Consider the following 27229-nt stretch of genomic DNA (forward strand, 5'->3'; position numbering starts at 1 on the left):
TGTTTATAAAGTCACACATTTTAAGAGAATAAATTACCAGAGGCTGAGATATTCCTGCTTTTAGTCCCTATGAAAGGTTCAGCTCCAAACACACTGGTACATGTTAAAGACATGTCTAATTATCAGAGACATATTGCTCACTTGTGTTTGAGCAGCGTGCGGGGGACAACCATGGGAATAGATAAAGACTTTGAAGGGGGCTAAAAGAGGCAATGTAATAAATGCAATCTCAAAACTTTATATGGTCTTTCACGTATTTAGAAGAATGAGCCGGATAAAACTGAACCCCTCCAAAATTACCATCAACTAATAAGAGGGATATCGGTTTTTAATTAGCTGGTTCTTTTGTATTACCTCTCACAACTAGCAAAAAACTGGTGGACTCCACCTTCAACCACGAATGAAATATATCTTGAAGGCGGAGACACCAAATCATATTAAACAGCTTGAAGCGAAGGTGGGTAAAATAACCACTGGTGACATGAAGTGGGTCAATTGATGGAATAGAATTCAAGTGAAGTATGCCGTCGATAGCCATGTGGCAGGGTTTGTAAAAATATTAGAGGGTTACCTAGGCAACCAGAAGGCTACCAACCATCAGCACCAAAGTGATGCACTTTGTGTATGGAGCCCCTTTGAAAAAAGCAGCTACTGTCAGCTGCTCTGTTATGCTGCTCTATTCCATAGTGTGCTGTATTCAGCATGCTTTTGCCAGTACTCCTTGGATTTACATCTTTGCAGGAAAACCCACGACCCTAAACGAACACAGCTGACACGCAGGTGAAGCTCCTACTCCTAAAGACTGGTAACAGACCAGTTTCAATCCCAGTTTCCACCCACGATGAAGTTGCTGCAGTAAAACTGAGTCATTTTTGCAGAAACTAACAGCCATGTCATTTTGATTCCTACAGCTCAGCACGGTGTTAGTTCAGGCAGGCCAAGAAGCTAAGCTGAGCCTTTTACACGATGTCCTTGTACACATCCAGACGTGCTATGTATCAATGCTCCTTCTGCAAGCCACATTTCAACCCACCTCCACCCCCAGCACCTCCTTTTCATACCACCTCTTACATCTCCGTTGTGTAATTGGTTCCTGCTGCTGCTTTCCATTACCATATCACCAAATATAAGCTGGAAATAAGAGTTGTAATTAAATCGTTTTTTGACATCAGAAAGACAAACAAGACTCAAACGGTTTCTGTGGCAGAGGATAAAGATGCGACGCAAAGCACCTGCTGAACAGCAACCAATGACGATCAAGAGGTGATTGAAGCTTCCTTCTTCCTTCATGACTGCTTATTAATATCAGTCATTCATTTCTTTCTCTCGTCATCGCAACGTAGCTGACATGCTAAGGTTTCTCTGTGTGAAGTCGACCTAAATTGAGCACAGATGCTTTTGCCCTCTCTGTACGTCTGGCTGCTGTTTTCGTGCTGCTTTGAAAACTCTGATTGCCAGACTGCTTTTATAGATGAAAAATCCTGTTAATTAGCATTCAAGCTCCTCACGCCCCACTGTCCCACCCTGCCGTGTTTCAGAGTGTTCACTCGAGCTCGAGGTGCTGGCGTTATTTTATTCACACTGGGTTTTATCCTGCAAAGCTGTCCGACAGCTGCCTGATTCCTGGTCGATGTCGTCCACCTGATAGTCGGCTGAAAACTGTAGAAACCATCCAGTTTCAGTGTAGCTGGGACTGAGTTGTCTTTAAAGAGTCTATTTTTGAAGCCGCATCCATTCATTCATTCATGCACCTTTGCAAATTTTGGGGGTTTCTTTTTCTCTCTGTCGATGTGTCTGGGTACAAACCGTTGGCCCGAGCTGTTTTCACAGCTCCTGTACACTTCCTGTTTTCACTGCAGCACACACACATTAACAAACACACACCAGGTCGACCGGCTGGCCTCTAGAGCCCTCAGGGTGTGTGTGTGTGTGTGTGTTTGAGTGCGTAAATGTGTGTGTTAGAGCAGGGTTGTTTTCCAAGCTACATTTTGCTGCCACATGGATGTAGAGTGGTTTAGTATGTCTGCCTGGCAGGCCTGCTGACACACACACACACGCACACACAGTCCAATTCAAAGGGAGTTCCTCAGGCAGCCAGACAAGGCTCCCTTTCACCCTCCGAGATACAGCATCAGATTGGGACGATTGTGTACTTTTTTTGTGCGTTCTGTGCGTTACGACTTCTCTTTCCATTTCTCTGTGTTTTCTTTTTAGAAACTCGCACACATTTTGGCAAATGCTGAAGGTTTTCTTCTGTCAGATTCTCTGCAAGAAAAAAGTGTGTGTGTGCTTGAGTGTGAGCATGCGCCAGGGGTGTGGTCTGGGTGACATTTAGCTTAAAAGGTGAGAAGTGTACAGCCCCCGTACCCCCACCCCATCCCTCCCTAACCCCACAACCTCCCCGCCGCTCTCAAAACTGGCCCAACACACACACACAGGGAGCAAGCATGGAAAGTTGTGATGTAATGACGCCACAGTTCTTCTGCAGGAGAACACGTACATAACTGTGCACACGCACACACAGATTTGTAAACGTAGCCGTCGCGTCTGCAATCACCCTGATTGGTTCAAACACTCTTTCCCTCCAAACTCTGGCGAGGCGAAGCAGCCGTCGCTGTAAACACTCACACACAAAAAACCCCAAACCAAAATTGGTCCCACAACATAACGGCTGATTTTACCATCGAGGTCACAGGCAACAAACTCTGATGTGAGCTGAAAACCATAAAGAGGTTTCTCTTAATGACAGTGGGCATAAAGTTTTTTTTTCTTGTTACATAGCAACTGGGGGAAGTACAAGCTGGCTATGGGAGCCGAAAACGGGTTTTATTTAATTTTATTTTTATTTTCCAGCACCGTGCAGTCAGAAGCTGTGAATAACACTGGAATCAAGCCAGAGAGCTCAGGGTGCAATCACACCCCTGCCGCCGCTTCACTGTTGAACCGCGGCCGACTTTGTGAAGGTTTTCCTGCACAAGCTGAAAGAAATTCCTGCAATTACCTGCAACGCCGTACGCCAGTTGGATGCTTTATGAAAAGCAACAAAACTGACGACATGTAGATTTTATTTTGGATCTGCTATAAGTAGCCTGCTGTGATTAGATAACACAGCTAATACCAGCGAGCATGGCCTCGAAAACATTCACAGTTGATTTTAACAAGTATAAATAACCACTGGCCACTTTTTCTTTTTTTTAGGTATTTAAAATAAATTCAGGTCCTTTATTTGACTTCTCGCAGATCATTTTAAGTGGGTTAAATTTGTTTCTTTTGGTTTAAATTAATTCCTATTTGAACTTTACTGCATATTAGCTCCATGCATTTAGCAAATGGACAACAAATAAAGGTGCATGTGTGTGTGTGGCTTCACTTAATTCTGCAAAATGTCTGAAGTGCATTCTACTCTGACTCTTAAGAACAAAATAACGGCGCTTTTGCTGTTGTTCGTTGTATATAATAATATGGAATAAACAGCAGCGGTGGGGCCTGGACCCAAACTGGTTCACAGTGTCATTAATAATTCTAATTTATTACTGTTGCCATGGCGATGCAAGCAGTTTAAAATATTTCTAGACCTTGACAAGCTGTTTGAATCCAAAACTCTCGATATGAAGGTTTCGTGACTTTTGCGGTTTGGTGGCAGCGGGCTGATTGCATTTTGTTACAGACATTTATCATGTGGATCGATTATTTCAGGGGAACATCTTTTCTAAAAAGAAGGGAATCTGGCGGAGGTGTTTTTATCATAATAATCAACAAAATTTTATGCACACTAGTCTGTGTGTGTGGTCAGTGAAATTCCCGTCGATCTTCTCGTTGTAACAACCTGTACACCGACATTTTCAGCCATTCTCCCTGTTCTGGATTTGAAAGGAAGAAGTGGGTTTCCTTCAAAAACAAAACTTTTCTCGACTTAAAAGAATTTAAAAATTGATGCTTTTTTCCACACGCTTTTTTCCATCGGTCTCACCCATAAACTCCCCGTTCACTTTAAGATAAGAACAAAAACGCTGTCGACAGGCGAACACAGCTTCAAGCTGGACCCTGAGGTGTGGTTAAAGGAGGGTTAAAATAGGAGGGTTAAAGGTTTTATACACACAATGGGAAGGGGACAGACTAAAGGAATGGCCTTGAAAGATTGTCTGTGCGTGACTACAGTCTGGACAGCGTTCTCGTAGCCGTCAGTGTCCGCTTCTCTAGAGTGCTTTTATCAGATTTTTTTCTCAATAAAGGAGAGCTACACACTCACATTTCAACAGAATTTCTCACAAAAACCAGCACAATCACAAAAGATGTCAAAAAATCTCAGTTTCTCTTCTTTTCTCTCTCTCTTACACACACACACACTCACTCACACACACTGTCCCGGCAAACCCTGCTAGCACGCCGGCCGTGCTAAAAATACCCCCGTCTGTTCTGTTGGGGTTGGCCTGGGGGCGAACCTGGGCCCGGGCTTATAAATGTCCTCTTTGTAGTGCAGTGGAAATGCCTAACAAATGAGTCTTTTATTAGGGCAAGACAAAAAAACACAGCTAATTATGTTTACTCAGATCAATCCACACACACACACACAGACACACACTGGCTCGCTGACCAGAGACAGTGAGAGTAAGTGTGTCTGTGTATAAGTGTGTATATTTAGAGCGTCTATGAAATATAAATATTGGGGTGATGGTTAGACGGAGTAGAGAAACAGACAGTTGTAGGAAATTCACCAACAAACCCGGGGAAGATTTTTTACCAGCTGCAGAAAAAAATGAGGGAGATGGAAGCTTTACTGTGTAAAGAGAGAAAGCAGCTGATATAACAACAGCAAATATTTCAAATTAACTTCAGGGAGTGAACCCAAACTTGATGTTTTGGGGGATCTATCAAATATATAAATTACATCTATCTTTTTCAAGGCATTCCCAGAGCAGTTGAAGGTTTCCTTGAATGAAAATGTTTGACTTATTAACTCGGTGTAAAGTGCACACGATGCAGTCGACATACACAGACGCTATACTCCGATTTAGACGTGCTCGTAAGAGTGTTGTTTTCTGACATTTCCTGCTAAATTACCAGGAAGAAAGAGTGCATCCTGAAGACTTTGGTCTAAATTCTTGCTTTGCATTTATTTTCTGTGATTTAAACGCATCCGCGTTTTAAAAAAATCTTTATAGTTTCTAAATTAATGGTTAAAAAGTCGTTTTTTTCACATCAAACTCCAGTCACTTTACAGCTTTGTGTGAATTAGCAGGCTCACACTTTAAAATGCTTTAAACGTTTTCTTTAATCGAGGTGCGTGCACTAACATTTTACAAGAAAGCCGAGTATGAGCCCCAAAATATTATATTTTACACAGTGACATTGACAGAAAACATTTTACTTCGGAAAAAACAATTTGTAGTAAAGCAGTACATTTACCAACGCGAGTCGTTATTTTAAATACTTATCAAAAGAAGCTGTTTGGCTTTTGTTTTTAATTTAAAAATGTAAGTTAAATATAATAACTTGAATATTAACCTTACATCTAACAAACTTAAGAAAGCTCAGATTGAACTTGTTGACCACATCCGGCTTCAGCCTCGCCTCCTTTTTACCGTATTCTGGTTTTGCGGTTGCTCGGTTGTTTTGTTTGTTTGACGCTTTTAATCACGGCTCCTTTCAACACATTCGAGGCGGCTGGTTTCCAACAAAGAGTATGTTTGTATGGGACGTGAGACACGTCAGTAATAATATAGTCAGAAATTTCAGTATCGATATTTCTTAAAAATGAAAGCAAACTGTACATGTTAGGTTTGTCACAGCATCGATCGTGTGATGGACAGAGCTACGATTGTTCTCATTGTCTTCGTGCATTCACGAATTACCGTTTTCTGCCCTTGTAGCTTTTTTTTGTAACCCCAAAATCCCTGTGAAACGTGCATGTGTGTTCACTTTGCTAAAATGGAGCCAATCAAAATGTAGGACATTACCTCGGTGGTGTAGCGCTGGGGAGGGACGGGTCACGCTTTCTGAGGTGCGTGCGTGCTGCTGTCATTGTGTTGGACTCTGTCGGTGGCGTTTCTCGTTAAAATGTAAATGTGTGGTTGTCTTAAGCGTTGCGCTTGCATTTATCTGTGCTGTAATTTCTGAGAGGAATGGATATCCATCAGACTTTAACTCTTTATTGTCTTTGCACATGTTTGTACACAGGCACAGTGAAACTGCAGTACGGTTGTACATCGGTGCTAAAGAGGAAGCAAGCGAAACAAATGTACGAGGAAACAACGAGTTTAATTCCCTCTAACTGAAGAAATGACAGGTACTGAGTGCCGGCCTTCACCCTCCTCTTCAAGTCTTTGCAGTTTGTTAAAAGGCAACCTTTAAGACGCAAATGACGACATGAAGCGATGTGAGGTAGCTCACGGTTAGCTTGATGCGCTAACGTTACTAGAAGTGAGAAAAAGAGAATCTAAAACCCACAAAAGTCACAGGCGAAGAAGCAAAAACATCCACAAGATCTCTGTCCGTATGATGCTTGACTGATAGGAAGGGGAGAATATATAGTCTGGAAACACACAGACACATACAAAAAACCCACTTTTATCTAAATCAAAGGTTAAAAAATGAAAAGTGAAAATGCTACGAGAATAACTGTGGAAGTGCGAGGCAGAGGAAACGAGGTCAAAGGCTGCAAGGGAATTCCTTCTCTCTTTTCAACTGTCAATCATTCAGCTGGTGCCAGAGATACCAAGGAGCCAGTGTGTGTGTGCGAGGGGGGGTTTGTGCGTTTGAATGGTGCGATAGGTCCTCAACTTGACAATGAACCCCCGTCCCTTTGCAGTCACGCCACCACATCAGAGAGAGACACCGAGAGGAGGAGGAGGAGAAGAAGAAGGGTTAGGAATGAGGGGAGTGGGGTGGAAGAAAGAAGAGAAGGAAGGAAACTAAGGTAAGAGGAGAGGAGGAAAGATAAAGAATGAAGGTGGGGGGGTTAAAGAAGGAGGGAGAAAGTGTGAAAGGGGACTGAGCGTGGCGGAGGAGGCGGGGAGATCGGGATGGGTGCTCGTTTCAGAAAGGACGGATTAAGGAAAAAAGGGCTACGGATAGTTCAGCCAAAAAACGAGGAGAATAGAGCGAGCGAGCAGGAGAGAGAGGGAGCGGGTGGGAGAGAGAGGGAGAGGCTTGGCCCCTGACCCGGGGACATTATAGAAAGGGAGATTATGGTTGTTTAAAACTCTCTAAGCGCTAACCCCGGGGACCCGAGCTAATACCCTGACACACAGACGCACCCCAACTACAAGCCAACACAGACACCGTGTGAAAGTCCACCAATATCCTTCAGCTGATATTCCCTCTTTTTCCTTCTAAATGACCAAAACCAACAAGGACTTGATCCTCCTAGCAGCTGCCATCTGACACGTCCTGTTCCTCCATTGTGGTCCAGAGAGTTAACTCTCATTTCGCTGAGTAATGGAAGGTTTTTACAGGAGGCATCAGGCCACTTTTCTCCTGCAACCTCTGCGACCTCTGAGCCTGAACTTGACTTCGGATGCTGCGACTGGAACCCAAACAGGATCTTGTTTGCACTGCTTCTCTATCTTCTTCTGGAAAGATCTGCTTGACTTGGTCCCATTTACAAGCACCAAATAGTCATTATAGCACCAACTGTAGATCAAGCCGCTGCTGAAAATAGTTCCTAACACTTTTAGCGTTTGCTACAATGCCGTGCTCGTCTGTTTTTTAGGAGCAACTTCCTGATTTCTTCCGTGACGCTTGACAAAAAGTGGGGAAAGCGTTGTGAAAAATGCAGCAAGCATTGAGCTCTTTGGTGGGAGTTGTGCAGCCAATTTTTTAACAATGAGAAAATAAGAGAATGAAAAAACTTCCTGATCTTTTAAAAACTCGAGCTCTCTGTGACACACACACACACGCACACTCATTGAGAAAGGGAGATTAACACTGGCCTCTATACTCGGCCCAGGACAAGAGTGTTGAAGGAGGGAGCAGTGTGTTCTCGGGGTGAAAGAAGGGGCAAGGGACCTGCTGCCAGTACCTCCTGCTAATCTGTACAAGAGGAGGGAGGAGGAGGGCATGGATGGATGGATGGATGGATGTAAGAGTGAGGGGGGAAAAGGGAAGAAGAAAAATAGTGATGAAAAATGTCATTATTGACTGGGGGAAAACAAGAAAATGGCAAGACGTAGAGAAGCAAAGGCTCGAGGAGACAGCAGAGAAAGAGTGGGGAAAAAATTAGGTGAGGCTATTTTTGAAAAACTGAAATCCAGAAAGTTAGAAATGCCTCAGATATTTGAAGAAGATAAAAAACAGAAGGCTGCAGGGAAGCAGCACTACGGGTCTGAAAAGCTGGGGGGGGGAATTATATAACGAATCACGCAGAGGATCATTAAATGCACTTAAAATGTAAAGTCGACTATATTTACACTAGACGGTGACAGGAGGTTTTTTTTCATTGTTAAATTTAAGAAAATTGAAAAAACGGGGAAAAAATACAACGGAAAACAGAGAGGAGCTTGAACACAGTTTAGCGGGGTGTGAGAAGAAGAAGCGTCCTCGGCGGTTCAAGGGTCCTGCCTTGAATGTTAACACTTTTACCCCCTGTGTCCGCTCAGTGAACTATGTATCTCTTACCCAGTGAACATGCACTTGCCAGCTCCCTGCCACGCCACACAAGAAAGACAGAGAGAAAGAGTGGGTTTATGATCTGTGTGTGCTCACACACTGCTGTGCATGTGTGGCCAATTAATTGTGTCTTTGCATGTGTGCTACATCATCGTACTCTATATGTGCGCCTGCTGCATGTTATATGACTTTATGCACACACAGACCAACACAGCAAATGGAAAGACTCTGTGTGTGTGTGTGTGTGTGTGTGTGTGTGTGTGTGTGTGTGTGTGTGTGTGTGTGTGTGTGTGTGTGCGCCTCAGGACTGTGTAACCACAGCTATGCAGCACACAGCGGGCTGGACCGCAGTAATGGAACCTACTATAGATGAAGCCACCAGTCCTCACAATCCCCCCTCTGTCTGAGCTGCTTAAAGGAGCAATTCGGCTAAAAAACAAAAGGCCTCACATGCACTACGAGGCAGAGGAGCTTCGAGGTGGTCGTCTGCTGTCGGCATGAGAGAATCTTGCGTCGTATACGACTGAATTTAGAGTTTTATGATGACAATTTGTCAAGATCTGTGAATCTCTGTTAAAATTTGTACAATTGTTCCCAATTTTAAAAAAGTTTAGGAAACATTGTTTTTTTAACAACAATCTTTTTTTAAGTTTCATTGCATTTGATTTTTTTTAAATCCAGTGTTTTTTCTAGCATGTTGTGCGTCCTCACTTCCAGCTCCTTACATGCTGACGTTCGGTCAGGAGCCAGAAGCTTCATGTATTGCTCCAGACAACATGACACATCCCCCCACATGCCTGGCACAGCCGTGAATAGATAGCATGGTTGCTGGTACACACACCGTGAAATGACCACCATGCCGATTAGGCAAATGAAGAATAAGCTTATTGAAGAGGAGATACGTAAGTTTTGTTCAACGCTGAGAAAAGAGGCGTCTAAACCCAAACACTGACCTTTTCCCTAACGCCAGCGACAAAGCAACAAAAGGAGCCGTATTTATATAATTCTTTTCTGCTCTGTTTGGGATTGGCTGCAGCTCAGGAGGTAAAACCAGGTCATCTGCTAATTGGAAGGTTGGCGGTTCGATCCATGTCTAGATATGCTGAAACATCCTTAAGTAAGGTAACAGGTTGCTCTAGAAAAAAATGAAAAAAGTGCTTGTACGAATTGGTGAATAAGGCATGTTGTACAAAGGGCTTTGAGTGCTCAGGTAGAACAGAGAAGCACTGCATATGAATCAGTCCATTTACCAAAGCGCTTTCTTACTACAGCCTTCATTCATCCTTTCACACTCACATTCTGATGAATGCATCAGTGGAAACTCAGTATCTTGCCCAGTGATGCTTCGTCATGCTGAAGGTTTTCCTCCACATCCACCTCCTACTTCAGACTTCTGTATTTACTTATTTGTCCTCACCAAGCCAAAGGGTATGCTGGCACACTGAAAAACGCTGCACAGCGGGCTGCAGTGAGACAATATGGACCTGACCGAGCATCAGTGTCATCCATGTAGCTTCTTAAGCACTTATCCAGGTGAGGATTGCCAGACGAAGCCAAAGCGAGATAAACCCCAGATAAGTCGCCAGTCCGTCGCAGGGCCAACATTTAGGACCATTTAGGAATGACCGGTAAACCCAAACGTGCACGTGTTTGGGCTGTGAGGAAGAAACTAAAGTAGCCTTGTTAGTCAAACCTTCCAACTTTGCACGGCTGATGAACACTTCTCAATTTTGGTGGCTTTTTCCTGCATTTATCTGCAAACAAGAATTAAAAGTTGCTTTTAAAGGCTGCTTGGGATGTTGTAAAAGTTGACTATATGAAAAGGTTGGGTTCAAGTCATCAAAGAACACAAACACCTGATGACACCAAATACCATCAACAGAAACAGCCATCACCTGCCGAGGATCTGTAGCCGTACCACCATAGAAGAAGACAACAGTGCAGGTGCAGAAGAAGAAGAAGGCGCAAGCTGTAAAAGGAGGGAGGCTGTCGTCACTGTGAGCCGCGAGAGAGTGTTTGGGCTGCAGGATTGTCATTACTCTGGCCACCGTCATTTACACTTCATCACAGCCGAATAGACAGAAGGCAGGCAGGCAGAGGGTACCTCATTAGTGTGTGTGTGTGTGTGTGTGTGTGTGAGTTGATGTAGCTCCATCTGAGCTGCTGGTTGCTATTTTTGACCAATTATGCAAGCCAAAAATGACGACACAAAACATTTGGACCTTCCACTCTGTGTGTGCGAGCCTCATGTTCATTTCTTCTCATCTGACCCAGATTCAGTCCAGTGAGGCTGCTCCATGTACATGTTTGTGTGGTTTGTTTGTGTGTGTGTGAAAAAGTTATGAGGCTCTGACCCAAAGAAACTGCATGAAAAAAAGGAGAAAGGTTTACCTGGTTACCTAGCAACAGTAGATTTGTTTTGTCAAAGGAGGAAAAAAATGTATTTAAAAAACTTCATTGGTTCGACTTATCGGTGTTTCCGATGTTTTTGAATTCACTTCTTAGCTACCAAAATATTTTCTTGGGATCCTTGTGGTGTGGTGACCCCTAGTGGTCGTGGAAGGTAACTGTTAACGAACTTCAACCAAGTAGAAACCCAGCAACATGCGTACAATATTTCAGAAAAAACTTTAAAAGATGAAATGGGATCATTTGCATCCAGCAAAAATTGTGAGGAGTGGAGTGATTAAAACAAAGTATCCAGATCATCTAACGTGAGACAAAAATGCTACAAGTCTACGGCCGTACAGCTTCACTCAAAAATAAAAGTTTGTTATAAATTATATGTTTAAAGGTAACTCAGAATCAACATGCACTTATGGTTTTTGTACCATATTTTCTCTTCATATATGTGTGTGCACAGAAAAACATTTATGTCGATGTGCAAAAAGATTAGTACATTATTTCTGTGTGCCTGTATGTGTGTTTGTGTGTGTGTGAAGCCTCAGTAGCGCTCCTGCTTGGCACCGTAGCTCCAGAAAGCTCAGGCTCCTAATGAGAGCAGACAGGGCTCTGGCAGAGTGACCACAGAACTATTTCTAACTGCAGATTGCTTTAAAATGGATCCGTCACAGAAATGTGCTGCGTGTGTGTGCAGGGTAAAAATATACCATGTGTATATGTGTGTATGCGCATAACTTCACTGTTTTTACGCTCTCATAGTGAGAAAAAAAAATCAGCAGCAGACAGGCAGATTTACCAAATGGTGACTGTGTGTGTAGCTAAAGTGTGAGGAGTGGGCAGCGACTGACGACAGAGCTAACACAGAATGCTCAGAACCTCCAAATGCTGCTTCTGCTCTGCATGAATTGGTTCTTATGATCCCAAGTGATCAAAAAAAAGAAAGTTGAGTCTTTAAAAAGAAACCAAACATTGAAACAGGAAGGAAGTTCTGGATGATGATGCCTCACATAGCTCAAACTCTGATTGGTAGAAGGAAGATGACCACAACAAGTATGGTTGATCTCTAGGAGGAAGAAGAGCAAAACAAAAAACTACATCGCAGTAACGCAGTCCCCCAAAAATGTTCTAAGTAGCACAAAGTCAACCTCCGCAAGCCAGCTTTATGTCTGATGGCCAGCAGGGGGCAAAGTCAGTTTTAATTAAACCTATAGGAAAACAGTGCTAGTGCTTCTTCACTAAGCGCTTTCCTGGGCAGTTTATGACCTCATTGTTCATTTCAAATCATCGTCAGTGCAGCCTTTGTTGTGTTGTTATGCTCCCATTTAGAGAAAAATATGCTTGGGGGCGTGGCTTCCTTAGCGCATGGGTGTGGTATAGTCTCCTGTGGCTTGGAGACGGGCAAAGTACTCAACCTGAGGCTTCCAGACAGGATTTCACCAGCCAGTGAGTGATGTCACAGACATCCATCCTCTATCTACAGTCTTTGGACTGGACACGGGACACACACAGACTGTAGTGCATGCACCTTCTTTCTTTTTCTTATAATCAAAAAGATGTCTGTAATGGCTCCTGGTACACTGGCTGCTACTGTAAACACAGGACACGTATTACTGATACCAGTGCTGATACTACTACTTGATGAAGGCAGCTCACGTAGAGGAGAGCAGCGAGTCATGATTTACGAGATGAATAGTAAAAAATTTGCAAATTCCGAACACTTGTTACCAACCAAAAAATCACTCTGATTCTTACTCTCCACAATAGTTAGTTAACACAACAAAACACAACTTTCAGCATTTGGTGTTTCTTGAATGTAAATGTGCCTGCCTATGAAGCACTTTGGCTCAACTTCTGTTCTTTAAATGTGCTATAAGCTATAAATGAAACGGGCATGACAGGCAACACAAGAATGATCCTAAACCAATACCAGCATACGATTGATATTAGGATCGACCCGCCCACCTCTCCTGACTGCGCTGTTCTAAAACTTCACTTTAAGGTTATAAATCAGGTCTGAGCCCTGCTTGTGGGGACGCGGGGTCCTCATAAGTACAGACAGCCTCTTATTCCTCCTTCTGACTGACATGCCTCCCCCCTCCCCTCACCATAAACTTGGCCGTGGTTCCCGCTTGCATTCCGGGAACGCGTCTCGCTCGGTGTCAGATGTAACGCAGAGGAGCACCGCGAGTTCAAGCCCCGCACGCGGCCAACGTGCCTCCGCTCGTCGAGCCTTGCTTCCCTTTCCCTCCTGTCTCTCTTCTTCTTCTCTCTGTTTTATTAGCTGTCCCCTCAGCTGGCGCGCTCCCGGGAGTCCTCAGTAGCGGCACTCATGTGCACCCTGATCTCCTATCACTCACTGGTCCAAGTGTCTCGTTTTTAGCCTCAAACATTAAGATTATCTGCAAATTTTATTGATAAGGGTGGATGCTGGGGGGGGGGGGGGGTTAGACTGTGAAGCATCTCACCGATTAAGCGAACCTTCGGTAAGCTGGATCAATACTACGCATGGTGCAGGGCTTTCCTTTTTTCTGCAGGAATCTCTGACCAATCTACTGAAAACGCGGCGTGTCGGGAACCTTTCTGAATGCAACCAAGATTTTAAAAAAGAAGAAGAAAAGGAGGAGGAGGAGAGCGTGTCCAGAGACTGCACTTTACCCTCGATTTAACCCTTTCACACAGAACTTCCCTTTTCTCATTCCTTCTCCGAACAATCAGCACAAAACACAATCTCTTTGTGGACACGAGTGTCCTCCTTCTCCGTCAGAGACATGAGTCCCCACGGCTCAGCCTGGACTCGCCACCGTATCAGATGTGATCAATAGACTGTGACGTCGCGCCGCGACTGGCTGATGCGCTCCTGTGTGAGATAATGAGGGGAAAGAAGAGTCTGTGCGAGCCACCGCTGGAGTGCGGGGAGAGATATTACAGGGCTGTAAACTAATAAAAGATGAAGCGAAACTCTTTGATTCTCCTCTGTGTGTGCGTGTTCACTGTGCATCCCATTCACGCAGGATGGAGATGAAGCAGCAGATCAGTTTTGTGGGTTTTTTTGTTTTAGAATCTCGATATTTATGAGTTTCTGAGTTAATGTAACATTGTGCATTATGGGATATGGAGTCCAATTAACAAAGGCTATAAAAGAACGAGTGTGAGGCTTTAAAAACAAAACAAAAAAGTTGCGTTCTGGTGTTTTTTAAATGAGTTTTCTCCTTTTGCAAACAACAAAAATGTGGCTGGTAAAAAAAAGGCGCAGATGTTTGCACAAATTACTAAAGATGTCAATAAAAAAGCGCAAAACGATCTTTGGGGAGGAATAAATAATTAGATGAGACTGATATCACCTCACAGACACGGAGACCGGCGCTGACCCAGATTCTGTCTCCCTCCACCAAACTCATCCCCTCTCCCTCCCTCCCTCGCTCCCTGCCCAGAGTGCGCTCTTACCTGCAGGAGCCAGTGGCAGGTCTCGCCGATGAAGGGGAAGCCCATGGATCCTTTCGGCATGGGCAGCTTGCAGTTTTTATCCCGCGTGGCCGTCCAACGGAGCTGCCACAGTTGCTGGGACACGGCGAGGAGCAGGGCCATGGACACCAGGCAAGCGGCCAGAGTGGCCAGAGCGGAGACGATGTCGAAAGTGTCGAACAGCATGGTGATGGAGAGCCCGGTGATCTCTGCGGAACTGGGGTCGACTTTCAGAAACTTTGGAGAAAGATGCGCTGAAACTTTTGTGCTCCAAAAAGGGGGCAAAGTAAATCTTCGTCAAACTTTCAAAGTTCTTTTTTGCGTAAAATAGCGCAGCGCTCTTTTTACGCGCGCTGGAGGTGTCAGGAGGCAGCGGCTGCTCTGCTCTGAGAATGAATGAAGTGTGTAAAGTTCCTTTCTGATTTCGTGGGTCTGTGTTTTAAAACAGTCACAAAGTGGCGTCTCTGTGCCTCAGAGGTGCGAATCAGGCTCGGCTGAACTGGGCAGAGACGCTACAGGTGAGCTCCCCGCGTCTTCAGGATCACGCCTCAGCTTATGAAGTGTGGGGGGGAAAGTGAAACTATTAAAACTCGCTTTGTTTTAATGATTGAAACATTTAGGACACGGAATTCTCTTGGCTGGGGTCTGTCCTGATGTTTGAAATATCATTTTTAGTCTCGTTTGTGAATTACTGATTAAAAATAAAAATAAAAAAGGGAGATGGAAAAAATTGCTGAAGAAAGAAAAAGAAAAAAATTATCTCTAAGGTGACACGTGTATTTCAAACGCCGGGACTCCCGGGGAAACGTGGAAAAAGTGAAGCCGAGCCCTGGAACTGACGAGGGCTTTTTACTTTTTAAAACTTCTCGAGGGATGGAAAGAGTTGGTTTAAGGTGAGAGAGGAAAAAAATAAACGAAAACTCTTCCAGGAATCGCGTCTCCTTCAAATAATTTTTAAAGAGAAAATCAAAAGGCGTCTTTGCATTAAAAAGTCACGTCTCTGTGGCGCAAACACGAGGAGTAGAAATGTTTAAGATCCGTGAGCGTACAGGGATGCGTGGGTGCGCAGGAGATGCTCAGGAGCTGCCGTCCTCCTTCTCCTTCTCTTACTTTCTGACGTCCACTCTCCTCTCTGTGTACCTTTCTGTTTCTCAGAGCGCTCTCTCTCCTCTCTCTCTCGCTCTCTGGCTGCCTATACAAGTCACCCTCAGTGTGTGTATTGTGCATGCGTGCGCAAGGAGTGTGTGTGCGTCAAGCCAGAGGCACCAATGAGTGTTTATATAGTGTGGAGGCAACTGGAAGGCGAATAGGCGGCCAAGGGCTCCCGTCGCCCCCCTCCAACCCAACTCTACCTCACTCCAGCGTCGGCAGAGAGACTCCCCTGCTCCCTCCCTCCGCTCGGCTCCACCTCTTTCGGGGGCACCCCCTTCTCCATCCTCCCTCCCACTCTCTCTCTCTCCCCTCTCAGGAGAAGGGGTGGTGTAAAGTGAGCAGCAAGCGGCGCAAGAGGAGAAGAGGCTCGGAGCGTGCTGGACCTGGCGGGGTGCCAACGGGAGGAAAAGTGAGAGAGAGGGGGAACAAGGCTCGCAGTTCTGACTTGTGTCTCCGTGCAGGACGTGCGCACTATAGTACGAGTCACCTGCATCAGGACTGATGAGACCTCTTTGTGTTTCTGCAGAGGCGATAGAGTCCAAACTGTTAACAGATCATGTCGCGTTTGTTTTAAAACGTGATTCTCAGCTGCGTGTTTACTCTGAGACGCGTCTTTACGCGCAGGCTGTCTGGAGCGAGCTTCTTGTTTCTTTCTGTTGCGCATGTCAAAACTTGAATCACTGAGCTCGCAGGTGTTTTAGTGTCAAACAGAACTGATGTAAACAGCGTGGATCTGATGTATGCTGACTTTATTTACAGAACATCCCTTTATCCATCCCATATTCTACGCACATCCCGCGCGCTTCATCAGAGTGACAGATTAGGTTCTGTCTGTTTCTTCCCTGATATTTTTTTTTTTATTAAACTCGTTCCCTCACTTTCTCTGATTTCTCTCAGTGTTTGTAAAGAAATGAGTTCAAGTTTAGGACTGGGAATACTGGGAATGTTCGCACTCCAACTAAACCCTTATTCTCCTCGCGTCTCTCTCCGTGTTGTGTCCTTTTCTTGCCTCATCTCAGAGTTAAAGTTGCTGCACATCTTCCCAACACGCACCTCATCTAGTCTCATGTCTCCCGCGTAACAATGATTTAATCCCGCTCACTCAGCTGACCTTTTAAAATTGAGCGCCGGGTGGTTTATCTCTTTCTTGAGCCCCCAGAATACAGTTTCATCAATGACACGCAGGAGCGCGAGGATTGGGGGGGGGGGGGGGGGTTGCGGGAGCTGCTTCATTCCAAAGAAAATGACTGGCTTCAATTAGGTCCGCAGACATTACCTGTTACATAACACGGAGGCAGAGTGGAGACCCTGACCCGCAGCACGGATGCAAAAGGTCATTCGTACATTGAGGGGGCGCGTTTTGCTCTGCGGTCTCATTGTTTCATGTCATTTATCAAACCACATTTAAACTCTGTTTTCTGTCTTTGCATCTTTAACCACACTTGTGTCTTTTTTTCACGAATCCTCTTTTCTCTTCACCCTTTCCCCTCCTTTCTTCATCTCCGAAACCTGCACTCCAGACCGAGACTCACAGAGCCAAACTCTCATTTCTCCTTTCTTTCATCGGGTCTTTCCCCTCTTGCTCTCAGACAGCGGCTTAATGCTGCCGCCTAGCGGAGGAGAATCACATGACTCGCGAGTCAGACATGGAAAGGAGTGAAGAGAAAAGGGTGAAGAGCAAATGATAGATAAGAAAAAACAGTGTCAAGTTTTTCCTTTCATCGTGAGAGCATCAAAAGTTTAGTCCTGCATCATTACACATTTGAAACTCACTGCTCAGCACACACACGCGGACATGCACTGATATCTCAAAAAACATCTGCTGATAACAGGAAACTTCAAACATATGTGAGAGGACAAAATGAGTCAACCGTTTCTTGAAATCCCAATAAAATGCTTACATTCAGGCTCTCAGTATTAGCTTGAACTCATATGTAGGGCAGCAGCAGCTTTATGTCATAAACCCAAAGTCACCACAGTGCTGAATCATTTCACACAGAGATCTGATCCAATAAACTCCAGCAAGGCAACAATAAAAACAAAAATAAAAGCAGATTTTTGGATTTTATTCTGTTCTTTGCTTCTTCCTTTTATTGTGGTGTCAATGTACAGTTTGGAGAGTTTAAATGCAAACCCATCAATCAAGCAGAAGGTTTGCTGATTTGTTATTTCAAATGTCTTGATCACATTGAATGACATTCCTGAGAAGACTCTGTTTGTCCAGTTTGTTTGTTTCTGTAACTGCAGCTGTTCAAAGTTTCAGTTTCTGTGAGCAGTTTAATAAGTTCCCCAATCAGCCAATCACATGGCAGAAAAGCACTTAGGCACAAACCTGGAATCAACATTAAGAATAAAGGTGATTTCAGTGACCTTGAATGTGGCATGGTTGTTGGTGCTGGGATATTCCCACACAACCATCAATAGGGGTTAAAGAGAAAGGACTGAAAAAGAGAAAATATCTGGTGAGCAGCTTTGTTGATCACAGGGTTCAGATGAGAATCAGGCTGCTTCAAGCTCAACACAAATAACCACTTATTGCAACTTAGGTAAGGAGAAGAGCATCAAACCTTGAAGCAGATGGGCTGCAGCAGCAGAAGACCACGCTGGATGCATTCCTGCCACCTATAAATAGGAAACTGAGGCTACAACTCACACTGGCTCAACAGATGAAGATTTGTAACAACCTTTTGTACTCAAAGGGCCTCCACAGTCACAGCCGCAGATGTGTTCAGCAACTTGTTGAAGCTTAGCCACGAAGAATTAAAGCAGTTCAGAAGGCAAAAGGAGCTCCAACCTGGTACTGGTGATGTGTAACTCATGAGTTTTCACAGCACCTTTGGCAGACGAGCAAAAAACATGATTCTCAGAAGGCAAATTAGATTAGAAAGACAAACATTAAGGCAAAACAAGTTTAACTGACACGACTATGCAAGATTTCAATTTTAATAAACACACCCTTATAAATAAACATACTATAGAAGCAATAAGTAAAAAATCAAAGCCAGTTAAAGTTGTAATAGAAAATGAAAAGGGGATAAAAACAATATTAAACAAAAAAGGAAACCAGTTTATACTGAAATAAAGATGAATATAAAAGCATGAGGACGAACGTACGCAGTGACATAAACATGCCTCTCTGCGTATCTAACTCTAACAAACATGCCTGAAGGTCTAATCCACACACAGAGTTACAAATGATGCATGTTTATGTATTTGAATATAAAGTTCAGAGGGTTTAAGAAGCTGTTGTGCTGTTACTCTAACACGTGTTTCCTATTTTCACTTGTAGATGTTTTTTATTTCGCAGTTGTTTTTCACCTGCCGTCACGCCAATTTCACAACAAAACACCCGAAACCTGACCTCAGAGTGAACTCTAGATTAGAACACCCTAACCCGCATACGATTGCCAAACTGCTGAATCAGAGCTGCTTTGAAACTGACTTTAGGCTAAGTAAAGGGAGTGTCAGCACCATGGACAGAGTCGCAGCACTGCAGATTGACAGGATCAAACGCTTCGTGTTACTTAAACAGCACAGAGTTAAAAAATGGAAGGGAAAGTCCGAGCTCACGAGTTTCTAAACAGAAACAGCGAGATCAGCGAACAGCTTTACTTTTAGTCTTGTTGTTATTTCAGCCTGCAGCCAAAACTGGACCGCATGCCATCCATGCTTATTATCTTGGACTGTTTGTTTGTTTCAGTTAAAATTCAGCTTCATATCCCAAGCAGAGATTCCTCACAGTGATTATGGGCACAGTAGTGATGTAATATTCACTGCTGGCAGCACAGAGGAAACCACGATAGCACAGAAAAATGCTCCCAGCACATCGTGTATTGTTTGAGACAGATGCATGTGTGCTCAGCAGAATGAATTAAGTTTGTTCCTAATTTCAAATCTTCAGGTTTCCTTCAGGTCTGCAGGTTGCACTCCTGCTGGTTATATATAACTGTTCTGTATATCGATACATAGCTGCTATTTAAATGCAGGTTCTTAAGTCATGTGTAACAATGAAATATTAAACATAAAAAAGTGTTTTTATAAATAGGGAGTAGCTGTAGCTAGGTTATTTTGGGGAAACCTGCAGTCAGCTGAGACTGAAGACATCACTTGGTTGAGTTTCAACTTTCTGGGTGTTTCTCACCTTTAGCTGTTCCACCCTTTTTTGTGGGTCGCTTTGTCTTCAGTTTTGTCTTCAGTACCTGATGGGTTGAGAGTTCACTAACAGTTGACTAACTTGGCCGTTGAAGACCATCTCTTTTCTCTGCCTTGAGAAAGTCTTGAGTTGTTGTTTTTGCAGTGTGCTTTGGGTCATCATATGTTTGCATTTTGAAACTCTTTCTGATCACTTCTGCAGAGTTTGGCTGAATCTGAGCAGAGAGCATAGCCCAGTACACGACACAATTAATCCTGCTACACCTGTCAGCAGTCACACCGTCAATAACACTAATGAGTTTTATCATCATTTGTAATGGAATAACAAGGAAACAGGCATCACCTGGCCCTGAAACTGCTTGTCAGTTAATCATGGTATTATCACCTCCGTAGTATTATTGATTTTTATAATTGAGCCATTTGTATATATTAGTGCTATTTCCTTAATTGAGACTCTGTAAACATATTGTATTATTTAATACATTATGTTATTTCGCAGTAACTCCTAAACAGCGATTGCAGTACTTTAGTTAAATCCCTTGAATTAAAGCTGGAAGTCTGCACTATCTGAAAGTCTGAACCCACTTAAAACCCACTTTAAAAACCCACTGTGGTGCTGCACAGAGGACAATATGCAAAAATAGGGTCAAACACATGTGGGCCTGACCACATACTGTAGGTGAGTAATTAACTGAAGAGGAACTGTGAGACCAGAGACCTTCCAATTCTGGGAAACCTCAGTCATGTGAAACTGGTTTCAGTATCTCGGGGTTTTAAAAAAAACAGCAACCCTTTCACCTCCACCTTTTTCCACACCTTAAAAGAAAAAAAGCAGAAAAACAACAACAATGGTTTCTCCTGTTAGAGTCCTATGTTTTTTAAACCCTTCCATCCACCCCAGCCTCCTCCTGGTGTGGATTTTGTGGCTCTAAAACATAATCTGACCTTCTTCTTTGTTGCCATCACACATGAGTGATCGCTAAGGTGTCTCACTTGACCACAGAGGGTCATTTATGATTAATACATGAGCAAACACACCACCCAGTAAATGTCATAACCATTTTTCTTCTGTGATACAAGTTATGCAATGTAATGATGTCACATCATCATGCAGTATTATTATATTATTACATACATGAAAATTACACATATATGCCAATAAAGAGAAAGTATTTTAAATCCAATTGATTGTCTTTGTAAAGTTTTGGTTGTTTAAAGGAGTTTTTAGAGGGGGAAGAAAATGAGTAGGAGTGCAGATGAAGTCGCTGTGATTCAAAGCTGATTCACAACTTTGTGGTGCGACTCTGATTGAACACAGTGAGGCAATGAGTGAGCAACCTTGATTTAAATAGTTCCCGAACAAGTAAATCACTGCCCTCCTGAACATCCTCTGTGGGTGACCTCATTCGCTCGACTGCGAGGTCGCGACCTCTTGTATAATGTTTCAGACTTCCAGTGTTTGATTTGGTGCTACTTAACCCCGTTAAAGCTGTTATGCGTGTAAGACAGATAATTACCCATTTCATGTGGCTGCAGCGTAAGCGTGTGTGTGTGTCTTTCGTTGTATAAGCACAGAGGCCTTATCTTTACATTCCACAGCTATGTCCATTTAAGCTTTTAACGTTCTACCTAAACACACACAGCCGCTTGCCTCAGTTAGCCCGAGCAGAAACAATGTGGGTGCGCAACATACAGAAAAGTGTGTGTGTAAGTCCTGACGTGTTTCTACTCAACAGCTATTTTCAATTTCCTCTGACCCTGGAACAACCTTTCACAGCCAAGGTGGCTTTAGAGGGCTTAGCGGGGTACAGGGAGTGAACACAAGCGCACACACATGCCGAAAAGCGAAGCGGTGAGCAGAATTTTACTGATGTGTAGCTTTATTTTAAAACTCTACACAAAACCCTTCTCGATTTAGAGTCTGTCTCTGGTATCTCCTAGAAGTGTTCACTTCATCATATTCACATGATGAGTCTCTCTTTCCTCATCACATGCACATACAGAGTTGTGCAAAACTCTTGAGCCACCACTCATGTCTTTAAATTTGTGTCCAGTGAGACAGACTTTCTTGTTTTTTTTGCTTTTTGAGAGACTTGAAACTGATCTATGAATCATTCAAGAGTAAAAAAAGGTACCAAACACAAGGGATGAACAAGTGTCATGTCTTTGCAAAGAACTAAATGATGTGTGTTTTTAATTTGAAAAGAAGCACATTTTTTTGTTCCCATTTCTTTAGTTGAATCTATGACATTTGACATTTTTCATAGATTCAAGTATAAAAAATATTGCACAATGTGTTTGGTCAGTGTTCATTTTTAAGCTTTCCCCCATTTAGATGTTCGCTGTACTCTCAATGAAGAGTTTTAACACCTCAGAATATATAAATACGTGCGTGCTTTGATGACCATTAGAATACCTTCTGGATTTTTCCAAGTGTGTTGCTATTAAAGTGATCACCTTTGCTAATTTCTGATGTGAACCCAGTCATTTTGTTCTGCAAACAGGCCTGAACTATCACAGAAACCGCTCAGTAGGCATCCAATGGGAAAAGAGTTAAAGCTTTTGGACCCAAAATAAGCAGCAAAACAATGAATTGCAAGAAAAACTGCGAAGGCTTGATTTGTAAAACTTAACATTGACCCAATATTTTGAAACAGGGTAGAGGGGAGTAGAGAATGAGACTGCAAAGACAGTTTGCAATGACCTCATTATCTCACGTACAAAAACAGAGTCGTTTCCATCACAGCGTTCACTTCCTGCTGATTAACTCAGCAATGCTTCCCCTTTTCACAAAGTTGAAGAGTCAGTCGGTCTTTAGGTCACTTTGGTAAATTTTGCCTTCAATAGAAACCATTTATCCACTGTATTTAATATGAATAATATATGTATAATGGATGATATAGTGTATTTAGAAAACTATTTGAAGCACTTTTCCATCCAGCTAACTGCAACTTTTTAAAATTTAACTATATCTGACTTAAAGTTTTCATTTGCCACTAGCATTTTATTGAATCTCTCCATCTTTACTGGTGACTTATCCAGCATTATATTACATATTTAAATTATTTCTCAGTTGCTTTAAGCTAATGTATTTCCTTTTAACTACGTGATCGAACTTCTTTGTTCCATTTAGTGTTTTTATGAGTCAGCGGGGACATGGTTTTTTTTGTTTTGTTTTTTTATTCATTTAATTATTTTTAATTAAATTAATCTATTTAGTGAGGTTTCCTGTAGGGGTGTGGGAATGAGTGATTTAAGTGATTAGGGCTGTTTTTCCCTCCCTGAACAGGAACACGGTCCCCACAAGTAACTGATTCACAGTGCGCCCCCACAACATTGGTTATACAAATACACACACACACACACACACACACACACACACACACATAGATTTATCTACAACGGCACCCCGGGTGACCTTACAATACTGCCTGCAGATACTCACACAAATCAGATTTACTGTAACCTGCTGATTTACAGGCAGCACCACCAGATTTACAGCCTCTGAGACTTAATAAGGACACAAATAACACCCAGAAACTAACCTGCATTCTTCTGAACATGAGACGTTTGCATGATCAGCTTGTTGTTTGCTGTTGTATTTTTTTTTTTTTTTTTTTTTTAAATATGTGGGTGTTCAAAACAAAATCAGGGGAGGGAATTACCGAAAATCCCAGCCGGTGAGACTGGTCTCAGCCTTAGGCTTGCTATTATCTGCTGATGGAGCACCAGCTATTTTCGAATTAGGGGGAAATTTAGGCAAGTTTGGCATGCAGGAGTGACGATAGTTTGTTGGGTGCCTTGCCAAAAGATGTTGGATAACATTTAACCTCTTCAGTGCTGACAGACTAGTGTAGGAAGGAGTTTGCACAGAATTTACTCTAATAGAAAATCCAATAGTTTTACATTAAATTCTTTATACAGATGGTACTACTTCTGTGTGAAAAATGTAGATTGCACAAAGTTCCCGGGTTGTTCTTTGGGGCTAAAGAGGGCACATGCTTGAAGATGTGAAGAAACTAGCATCAACTTTCCTTTTTGCAACCATTCTGTATTGGATGGCTTAATTATCTCACAGGTATGGGGTAGGTGTGTATGGCTGTTTAGTTTTGCATGTGCATGGGCTGTGTACATAAAAGATGGGTGTAGCTTCTACATCTGTAAAGTGAGGCCAATCTGGAGGTGTCTAAAATCATAATTTCTTAATGGCCAGCAGGAGATGAACCCTGTAGCTGAAAAAAGACTTCTGGTTGTATATAAGCCTTTAATTTTAATTTAAAGCACCACACGAGTGTTTCTATTGAGAAATTCAAGTTTTGAAGGGTTAAACGGGTAAATGAAAAGAACTAAAAGTTAATTTGGGCATTATAACTGTGGAAAAAGATGATCATCGGAAAAGCCTTTATTATATTAATTTTAAATGAGCTAGTAAGCCTTCTGATATGTAATCACAGGCTGTGCCAATTAGCTTTGCACATTTTTTCATCATTTGAACTCTTAGGTAACCTCCATTAACAAAATAAGAGCTGTGTGTAGCACAGCAGGCAGCTGCAGACCTGTGGTAATGGATGAAACAATAAAAGGACCGGGCAGAAGTGGGAAGACAACAACACGGTGGAACAAGCAGAAACAGACAGATTAAATGAACTAAAATTAAAGCTGCTCAGTAGTTACAGATGTGGCTGATGCTCTCTTCTGTTCATTTTAGTGGAGGGACAGAGGTTTTCCACGTGGCACTTTTTGTTTTGGATCTCCATATGAGCGTCGACTCGAATTAATTAGCTATGCTGATAACAAACCATGTCCTCATGTGCCGTTCTCGGTGTTAATAAACACTTGGATGTCACATTAAAGATGGCTGATCCAGACTTTAAAGTTCAGGCGAGGTCAGCAGTCTGCTTTTTATTACCAAGATAATAATCCAATTTATTCACAGCACTTTTCAAAATAACACATTCAGAAAAGTTGTATTTGCGAGTCAAACATAACCTTCTCGTCATCTGTTATATATTGAGGACCCAAGCCTTTAAAACGGCTGAAGCTGAACACACGACTGATTCTGGAGACGAGTCTCACAAGAAGAAGAGAACTATCTGTGCTGTGTTTGATGCCTGCAGGGCACCGGGTCAGTGACTAAGTGTGGTTAAACAGTCCAAGGTTTTATGCGGATTCCTTGAAGTAATTAAATACAAAGTGCCCTTCCTGCTCCACAAATTTTCTGGATCGGGACTTGTGGAAGACTTCTGAATAAAACTAGGATGTGGGTTTCCAAGCTGCCCCTCAAGGTCGCAGTGTGACAACTTAATTAGAGCTTCAGCTCATCAGAACTCTAAGCTTCTAGTCTTGGCTGCATATTTGTTAGAAGGGAAGATGTAAAATCTGCTCAATTCACTTATTTAATACTTTAAAAAATGCCTTCTTTTTTTTTAATCGGAAAGCTGTACATTTGAACTCTTACATTTGGCCGAGGGATGTGAGTGCATGATTTTCTGTTTGTTCAGTCTGTCCTGCTGATGAGCTTGTCACTAATTTATTCACAGTCATATTTAGGGTCCTGCTTGACAGTTAAAGTCAGTTCTAAGTTGGCAGCTACAGATAAAACAAGCTAAATACTCCAGTGGGCAGACTGTACGCATGTCCTTCAAAGGAAAATTGTGACATTAACTCAAAATCCTAACCAACAACTCATCCAAACACTCACTCAGGTCCAGGTCGTTTGAATCATCCATCTGAATATCGCTGGCCACCTCCTCCACTTCCTCTGGGGCAACACTGAGCCATTCTCAAACCGGCCAGGAGACATAATCTCTCCAGCATGTCTTGAGTGCACCCCTTGTTCTCTTCCCATTTTGATATGCCCAAAAAATGTCACCTAGGAGGTGTTCAGGAAACATCCTGATCAAACGCCCAACTCATCGCAACTGGCTTCTGTTGATGTGGAGGAATGCTGAAGCTCCTCGCAGCTCTCTTTTCAACGTATAGGCATCTGTAGATGCAGATGACAGACTCCACACTCACCTCACTCGTGAACAAGAATCTGTTCTGAAGCTTTGTATGTCAGTAGATTGTGAATTTAGTTTTGTCTTTGTTTTGATGTTTTCCTTGTTTTGTTTTCAGAAGGTTTATTTTTATTTTTGAGTTTCACGTTTGTTTATTTATTTACTTGGTTGATGGTTATATTTACCACACAATTTTGGAAATATTGATTGTATTGATCAGTGTGATGTGTTATACCTTACATATATAGTGCAACAAACCTAAAGGTTTCAAAAAAAAAAGTAAAAGTAAAGAAAGAAAAAGTAAAAGTAGATCCCAGCGTTGCAGTACAAAGAAATGTTCATAATGTTGTAAGTTTGCAGTTCACATGGGGGAAAATGACAAAACTTAATGAAGGTTTATTAAGTTTATTATGATTGTTGTGATCCATCTGACATCCAGATGTGTGCAGAAGCCGGTCCAGAGGCAAGTTTGGTAACCAGGATCTGTATGTGAATCTTTTTTTTTTGTTTGTGACTTTAAAAAAAGATTTTAAAATTATTTTGAATTATGTTGAGAAGTACACATTTTAAGTCAAGTGAGATGATTGATTCCACCCTCATACCTAACTGTGAAGCTGCAGCCAGCAAACACATGTTTCTAAACAAGGAAATGGCTTGCCTCGGGCCGTTTTCACACATGCACCACAGCTTTGAAGTAGACAGTACTCAGAGCTTTATGTGAAAATGCAGTAAACCAGAAAAAGTTTTTGCTCTGCTAGGCTCCAAGGACAAAGCCCAAAAAATGACCCTCGGGTCCATAGTGCAGGGTGTCTTCATGTCACAGTTCCTTTCACCGAAACCAGGCAGTGCTTTTACTACCCTCACTGTAACTCGTGCCTGATATGACAAAGGACTATTGGGGACAAAGTTACAACTCAGTTCTCCCAGCAGTGTATTCTTGAAAAGAGCTTTAGTGAACTTCAGTGAGCTTTGAAATCATTAATTATAGGTGCACGTTAACATTTCACAAAACCAGTTTAGCCATTACTCTCTCTCCAGTTTTGTAGCCTTTTTGTGAAGAGATTAGAGAAGAGCACTTTTTTCATGTTGATAAGAGCCAGATGATGTAATCTGGGCATCTGATTAGGATGATTAGGCTCTTGGGCACCTTTTTTTAGGCACACCCAACTTGGAGGACACCCCATGATGGACCCAGGACCTTATAGAGAGATTATACAGCTCTTGTCACCTCAGGAATCCCCTGAAGTACATCTGGAATACGTACTTGACTTCAGATAAGCAGAATGGATTGATGGATGGATGGATCCATTAATTAACTGTAACTCTTGACCAAGTGCTCATTAAGAAGCACCTCTAATCTCTATGTTAAACACATGAGACTCTTTAATCTTTAAGAATCTGACTGAAACCTCTGATTCATGCAGAAATACAACATCTCTTGTGATGTTTTGCTG

General features: G+C 42.7%; 1 protein-coding gene across 1 annotated transcript in view; it reads right to left on the reverse strand.

Moving 5' to 3' along the window:
- cyp26b1 (cytochrome P450, family 26, subfamily b, polypeptide 1) overlaps positions 1–15815 on the reverse strand; it is a 40222-nt gene extending 24407 nt beyond the window's left edge. The window contains exon 1 of the mRNA XM_082528706.1: positions 14455–15815. Within this exon, the coding sequence (XP_082384832.1) occupies positions 14455–14658 (204 nt within the window). The 5' untranslated portion in view covers positions 14659–15815. The remainder of the gene's footprint in view (positions 1–14454) is intronic.
- Between the last annotated feature and the right edge of the window lie 11414 nt (positions 15816–27229).

This window comes from Aulonocara stuartgranti (genome assembly GCF_965226115.1).
Source record: "Aulonocara stuartgranti genome assembly, chromosome: 3".
In the NCBI taxonomy this organism is placed as follows: Eukaryota; Metazoa; Chordata; class Actinopteri; order Cichliformes; family Cichlidae; genus Aulonocara; species Aulonocara stuartgranti.